Source organism: Mizuhopecten yessoensis, unplaced genomic scaffold (assembly GCF_002113885.1).
Source record: "Mizuhopecten yessoensis strain PY_sf001 unplaced genomic scaffold, ASM211388v2 scaffold10953, whole genome shotgun sequence".
Classification (NCBI taxonomy): domain Eukaryota; kingdom Metazoa; phylum Mollusca; class Bivalvia; order Pectinida; family Pectinidae; genus Mizuhopecten; species Mizuhopecten yessoensis.
Window position 1 is genome coordinate 515,218 of NW_018408804.1, and position 8,353 is coordinate 523,570.

An 8,353-nucleotide genomic window follows, 5' to 3' on the forward strand; every position below is an offset into this window, starting at 1 on the left:
TGTCACAGTGGTTAACCGTCTAGTCACTTGTTGCTGACTCAAGTAGAGGTATGTCACAGTTGTGAACCATCTAGTCACTTGTTACTGACACAGCTAGAGGTATATCACAGTGGTGAACCATCTAGTAACTTGTTACTCACACAGCTAGAGGTTTGTCACAGTGGTGAACCGTCTAGTCACTTGTTGCTGACTCAAGTAGAGGTATGTCACAGTTGTGAACCATCTAGTCACTTGTTACTGACACAGCTAGAGGTATATCACAGTGGTGAACCATCTAGTAACTTGTTACTCACACAGCTAGAGGTTTTTCACAGTGGTGAACCGTCTAGTCACTTGTTGCTGACTCAAGTAGAGGTATGTCACAGTGGTGAACCATCTAGTCACTTGTTACTGACTCAGCTAGAGGTATGTCACAGTAGTGAATCATCTAGTCACTTGTTACTGACTCGAAGTAGAGTTATGTCACAGTGATGAACCATCTGGTCACTTGTTACTGACTGAACTAGAGGTATGTCACAGTGATGAAAAATTTAGTCACTTGTTACTGACTCATCTAGAGGTATGTCACAGTGGTGAACCATCTAGTCACTTGATACTGACTCAACTAGAGGTATGTCACTGAGGTGAACCATCTTGTCGCTTGTTACTGACTCAACTAGAGGTATGTCACTGTGGTGAACCATCTAGTCACTTGTTGCTGACTCAACTAGAGGTATGTCACAGTGATGAAAAATTTAGTCACTTGTTACTGACTCAGCTAGAGGGATGTCACAGTGGTGAACCATCTAGTCACTTGTTACTGACACAGATAGAGGTATGTCACAGTGGTGAACCATCTTGTCGCTTGTTACTGACTCGACTAGAGGTATGTCACAGAGGTGACCATATAGTCACTTGTTACTGACTCAACTAGAGGTATGTCACAGAGGTGAACCATCTAGTCACTTGTTACTGACTCGAAGTAGAGTTATGTCACAGTGATGAACCATCTGGTCACTTGTTACTGACTGAACTAGAGGTATGTCACAGTGGTGAACCATCTAGTCACTTGTTACTGACACAGATAGAGGTAATGTCACAGTGGTGAACCATCTAGTCACTTGATAATGACTCAACTAGAGGTATGTCACTGAGGTGAACCATCTTGTCACTTGTTACTTACTCAACTAGAGGTATGTCACAGTGGTGAACCATCTAGTCACTTGTTGCTGACTCAACTAGAGGAATGTCACAGTGATGAAAAATTTAGTCACTTGTTACTGACTCAGCTAGAGGTATGTCACAGTGGTGAACCATCTAGTCACTTGTTGCTGACTCAGCTAGAGGTATGTCACAGTGGTGAACCATCTAGTCACTTGTTACTGACACAGATAGAGGTATGTCACAGTGGTGAACCATCAAGTCACTTGTTACTTACTCGACTAGAGGTATGTCACAGTGGTGAACCATCTTGTCGCTTGTTACTGACTCAACTAGAGGTATATCACAGTGATGAAAAATCTAGTCACTTGTTACTGACACAACTAGAGGTATGTCACAGAGGTGACCATATAGTCACTTGTGTTACTGACTCAAGTAGAGGTATGTCACAGTGGTGAACCATCAAGTCACTTATTACTGACTCAACTAGAGGTATGTCACAGTGGTGAACCATCTAGTCACTTTTTACTGACTCAAGTAGAGGTATGTCACAGTGGTGAACCATCTAGTCACTTATTACTGACTCAAGTAGAGGTATGTCACAGTGGTGAACCATCTAGTCACTTATTACTGACTCAAGTAGAGGTATGTCACAGTGGTGAACCATCTAGTCACTTATTACTGACTCAAGTAGAGGTATGTCACAGTGGTGAACCATCTAGTCACTTATTACTGACTCAAGTAGAGGTATGTCACAGTGGTGAACCATCTAGTCACTTATTACTGACTCAAGTAGAGGTATGTCACAGTGGTGAACCATCTAGTCACTTGTTACTGACTTGGCCAGAGGGAATTTCTCCAATCTAACAATAATTAAGCATTGTCCTGTAATAAGCCCACCCTACTTGAAGTCGAAAATTATGGGTTGGCACCTGGGCTTATTGCAGGATAAGTACAGTAATATTAAGGTTTTTTTTACTTCAGACAGATCTAGATCTTTTGGCTTGACTTTAGGTACATTGTATAAACTTCACTAGAGGTCATTGTATACAATATATATTTATGCCTAGATGATTTCTTGTTTATTTTCTGTTTACAATGTTTTAGAACTAACATAGAGGAAACAAATAATTTATTTAAATAAATTGTTTTATATCTGAAAAATTTAAATTCTTTTTGTTGAGTTATTAAATGAAATGAAGAGGCAGATAGTTGCAACACAGTTTACAAAATTCGTATTTAACTGTAATGTTTTGCTTATGAACCTTGTAAACAATACTGAACATATAATGAATACTGTTGATACAGAATTATAAACATAGTGAACCAACTAAGGGGAGATAATCACTTGTAAACCAGGTTGAGGTCGTACTTTACCAATTTTTTCAATCAAAAGTGAAGTGATACAAAATATGGGCCTGGACTTGTTCGTTAAGAAAGAAGCAATTGATATTGGACATTTATATAATAATATCAAGGTTGGTTCAAGAAAATTTAAAACAGAGCCATTTGCAATGCAGTTGATGATTTTTTGTAAGTGACTTTTAAAAGTTGGGAATATTGATGCTGGATTGGCAGGCAACAGAAACTGTATCAAGGGACTGTTGTGTGAATAACAAATTTAACAGATCTACCCAGACGTTACCTTATCACACTCACATAACTTCTATCATTATGTTGTGACAATCTGCTCTGATGGATGTGCTTATTTAAGTGTTGATGTTTGTGTCGCCGGACATTGAAAACAAGCTAGAAGGTGAGTGAATATATACAGTGACTACAAATATATTCTACAACACAATTACCCCAGTGGGTAACAACCACAACCAACAACCCAGGGTCTAGTGAATACATGTACTGTGGATTCTCCTTCCTGTTGCTGAAACAAACTTGTCTTTGTGATTGTTTTGATCAATATGATACAATTCAAACTGTAAATTTCATAAACTGCTTAACTCTGGAATAACATTTTGATTAAGTTGATAATACGCATAGGTTTAACATTTTCTTTTTGAAATGGCTGTGTCCAATTACAAAGGTCAGATCCCATTTTGTGCCAAAGGTCAAACCAGCTGTATTCACCACAAAGGGACATGTCTGGACGTTTACTGTGAAGAATGTAAAGAACTTGCTTGTATGAAGTGTCTATCTACTGTACATAAGAGTCATACAGTGTGTGATCTTAGGGAAATGACACTCCGAAAGAAACAGGACATTCAAAGCTTCATAAACAGAACTGAGACTGTAGATCTTGTACAAATCGACCAATACATCACTTCTTCTGATAAACAACTAAAGGACAACACCAGTTGAAGACACAAACAAACAAATTAAAACATGACCTTGACCTGTTAACAGCTCAGACTCTGTCTCTCTATCAACAAATGGAGGAGGATAACACCAAGCTACTACAAACCTACAAACAGGACCTGGAAATGTACAGTACTAAGTTAAAACACCAAGCACAGGAATGTAAGATAGCACTTCAGCGTGGCTCTGACATACAAGTCTACGACACAGGACATGAGATTCAATCTTCTGCCACTCTCCCTGTAAAACCTACCCTGTGTACTGCTAGCTTCAGTCCGAACCGAAATCCTCAGGGTCACCTGGAACAAGCTTTCGGAGAAGTTAACACCTCAGATCAATGTCAGGGTCAGGGCTTACTTGGATCATCCACTGGACAAAGACTTCCCTCTACACAACACAGATCAAAAGGGGAAAAAGAATTGACCAGTCCAGTGTATATTCTGTTGCCTCAGACCAAGGTGTTGGGGGAGTTGATTTCTCCATGTGACATTACTTCTGTATGTCCCATCACTGATGGTCAGGTGTGGACCAGTTACTTTTACAGTAACACCTTAACTCTCCTGGACAGGAAGGGCAAAGTAATACAGGAGGTTACACACAATGCTGAGATCATAGACATAAGTCTGTCACCCACAACCAACACACTGTGGATCTGTGACAGGAAAAATAACATCACAGAGCTCGTGTCAGGAGGACTAGTACACAGCGAGGGTTCATTGCCAGAAGGTGCTATCTGCCATTTTTGTCAAAAAACGTTTTTTTGCTCCATTTGATTTATTAATATATTACCCTTAATCTGTGAAAAAATCTGTACAAAATTCCAATTATTGATGAAAATAATTAATAATTACATAAGGTGCTATCTGAGTATTTCACAAAACCTGATTGCCAGAAGGTGCTATCTACTACAGTTAGCCTGCCAAAAGGTGCTATGTCACAGATAGCACCTTCTGGCCGAACAGTTTGCAACCTAATACGCAGGTATTAGGTTCCAGTTAGCCCCTTTTGACATATGACAAATAGGTAATTACAGATAATAACAAAGGTGAAGTTAGTGTTACTAATGAAACAATATAAAAGTAATGGGAGCTTCTTGGTATGGCAACAGATGACCGACATTGTTTGCATATTTGGAAGAAAATTTAGTTTAATTCTGTTCGAAAATGTCCTCTCAGTGCATAACAATACGTCCGAAATTCTGACAGATTAATGGTGTAAAACAAGGCAAGCACTTTCATGGCTGTTTCACATTTAGACTATATTACAAAGAACATGACAATGATACATGCTCAACAAAGATTGTCCCTCTAGATATTTCCCTCAGAAAATGGAAACACCTTAACGGAGGAGTATCAAACTGATTTTTCTCGTGAAAATTTCCAATACAGTGATCCAACGGACCCGATTATAAAGGATAACAGCAAAAAAGACAGGTAAACAATTTACAGTAGCAGTGATTCCGAAACAACCCTATCTGAAATCGCCAAAACCATGAAGAAAAGCATAAAAGAAAAACAAAGAAAGAAAACTTTTCTAGCAATTCACCAGCGAAGGTTGGACGTTCTTTTAAAAAGCCATGGATTACAAAGGCAGGATATTGCAAAGAATAGCAGTTACCTCTTTCAAGCAATTTCAACTCAACTGAAAAGGAGCAAAACTCGCAAAACTCTTAGAAAAGAAACTGCTTACTACTTGGAATGGAACACAATGAAACTTGTGTCACCCTTACAATAGAAGATGCACAACATAGACCAAATGTTAATTTGTCAGCTTTTGAAGTTACCCCAAAGACAGGTAAAAGTGAACCAAAAATCCTGAAAGATATAACACCACGAGAACAAGAAATTGTTTCAACACCACCAAAGAAATAACTTGCAAATGAATTTAAATAAAATCTAAAACTGGAAAACTGAAAAAAGAATATAAAGAAAAAATGAGAGACAAAAAAAGACAGTAATATCTTAGTACTACAGGAAAAATTGTTAAAAAGAGAGACGTACAGTAACAAGACTGCAGCAAATGCAGACTTCCTCTCATATATCTGGAGAAGAAAGACAGGAACATTTTAATTCATATTGGAATTTACAGTCGAATGACCGACAACGTGATTTCATTTGTGAACATGTACTTACACGAAAAACCAAATGATTATAGACTGTGCATTCAAAAAGAAAGTATCAGGGTCAGTTTTCGACAGGAAGAGCCGTAAAAGTCCACACAATAGGACCCAAAAGACTGACAACGACTCTGTTAGACAACACATCAAGCTATTTCCGACAGTTGAATCACACTACACCAGAAAAGATTCCAAGACGAAATAATTGAGTATTGACTTAACAATAAATAAAATGTATCCCCTATATAAAGAAAAGGAAAGGAAAAATCGCCAAAGAGTTGTTTCTGCCAGTGTACCGAAACACATTTTGCAACGAGTACAATCTGTCCTTTCGTACACCAAAAAGGGATCAATGCAGCATCTGCAATGCATATTCACAGAAAGAAGCAAAAGGAATAGTAGATGCCTGTTTGAAATACAAATATCAACAACACCAACACGCAAATAAGAGGTAAGAAATGAAAAGGAAATGGACAAGATAAAGGAAGAAAAGAAGTTTCATGTGCCCACATTTGATGTGTTTACTTGTTAATCAGGCATACTAAAAGAGAAAACTGTGTTGCTATAATCTGTCTGTCCATTCACATGATAGACAGTGTTATCCATGGAATAAAACAGAGGTCAAAAAGGGAAGCTGTCTTTAATCATACCTAATCTCTTTACCAAATGCAGTTTAGCATGTATCCTTGTTATCTGATACCTGCAGAGGTCAGAATAAGTTTATTCCAACTGCATTGTTTAACTCTGTGTCTTCGAGCGCGACCACAAAGACTATGGATCAGTAGTTTCTTGAACCCCGACACACCCGGATTGAGTGTAATAATATGCATTCAGCAATTGAATTTGCAAAGAAGCATACGTCAGGATACTGTAGTTTACATGGAAAGGCGTTCAAATCCATGCTCTGTCATATACCTATGAAGCATTGGTATTTTTTAGATATTAAGAACATTTCAAAATCGTACAACACAAACACCATTCTTGATGACAAAGGACAGCGGGTTCTACTGAATGATATCAAACATATACAACATACAAAAGAACAACCTGGGATAATCAAATTAATGGCATGTCCTTAAATCTTCCTTCAGTACGATGAAGTGTGTACCAGCTTCTTGGAGAGACAACATTGGGTGATCGATGACTTGCCTTTGCCAAAACGATACACAGAAAGACTTCCAATTACTGAACATAAAGGAAGGATCTTTGTTGTTTATATTCATCGCATATCATTCCTGAGGAGTACTTGCGATTTTATGAAATGTTCCCAAAATCGAAAAAATAAAAGTATAAATTACCTGACTCTGATGTCATCTAATATAACATTGACAGGGGATGGTGAATAGAATGAAAAGACATCTAAAAGTCTAAAAAATATTCCTTAATGGATGATCACGATTACAAACGTATTATTGATTATCTTGATGCTTAAGAAAACAATGTAAAACATGCTATGATTCACAGAATAAAAAGAAAGGGAGATTCTTCTGCAATAACATGAGAAAAAATAACCTCAAATCATAAATTTCAAACAATTGAATGGAAAGATTTTATAATGTAATATGATGCTAACCAGATAGCACCTTTTTGTTAATAGTTTAAAAGAAATTATCTCTGCCAGAAGGGGCTATCTTCAGATAGCACCTTTTTGCTCATTATTATTGAGGTAAATTTCGCCGGCCAAAAGGAGCTATCGAGCATTTTGACCAAATATGGCAGTTTAAAAGACAGATATGACCAAAAGTACTGTACAGTAAAAAGTACTTATACAGGCCATCAATATTACCAAATAATAACATTCTCATGTAAAGCATGATTAAAATATATATATTTAAAACCTTAAATCTCAATTATCTCGAAAAGTAAAAAAATCCAGATAGCACCTTCTGGCAATGAACCCTCGATATATTCAGTACCAGGAAGACACCACAGTGTATTTGTATTACAGCTAGTAACCATGTTATTGTGGGGATGACAAAACACCTCTCAAAATTTACCACAAAAGGTAAATTGGTATGTACTACACCAGCTACAGGGACTGGGAAACCATTAGTGTGTAGACCATACAGGATCTCAGAGTGTCCTGTCACTCACAATGTCGCAGTGGTTGACTTTGATAATAAAAATCAAGGTGGTGAAGGGAAACCACGTTTTGTTGTCATGGATACAGATTTCAAGGAACTATTTGTGTATGGTGGTGAAGTCCTCCATACATATCAACCACCATCACAGTCAGAAGGTGAAAGGTTTAACCCATATGGTGTTGTGTATGACAGTGTGGGTAACCTTGTCATCGGGGACTTTAACAATAAGAGTGTCGTACTCATCAGTGGGTGTGGTGAGTTCCTCAGGATCTTACACAAAGATGGTTACTGTGCCTATGCCATTAGAGTACACAAGAAGGATGTCCTATGGGTTGTGTTTGGGGTTAACAAAGTCAAACTCCTACACTACAGCAGTGTGTGACGACTGGATCAACTACCAAGTGTATATCTAACAACTACCACTAAAAGGCGATGGACGTTGACATTATCACTTGATCAACTTTAAGATGTACTGGGTAAACAAAAGAAGTTTACCAACACAATAATCAATATATTTTATAACAATTATTGGAAATGGCTAAATCCAAAACGACAATTGTGATAATGAAAGTACAATAGCTGTCTCGACAACAAAAGACAAGTGATGTTTTGACAGTAGCATTGAATTTAATTCTAAAAATAATTAAAAACAACAACATTTGACTTCTTCTCTGAGTCTGTATCCTTTAATCAAAGTCTATTT

At 37.5% G+C, this 8,353-nt stretch overlaps 1 protein-coding gene across 1 annotated transcript; it reads left to right on the forward strand.

Annotated features, from left to right (window-relative positions):
• Positions 1 to 2,859: 2,859 nt before the first annotated feature.
• Positions 2,860 to 8,032, forward strand: LOC110464052. Its single transcript, XM_021519070.1, has 3 exons — positions 2,860 to 2,896; positions 3,499 to 4,176; positions 7,596 to 8,032. The coding sequence occupies exons 1-3, from the start codon at positions 2,860 to 2,862 to the stop codon at positions 8,030 to 8,032; spliced, it is 1,152 nt and encodes a 383-aa protein (XP_021374745.1).
• The last annotated feature ends 321 nt before the right edge of the window (positions 8,033 to 8,353 follow it).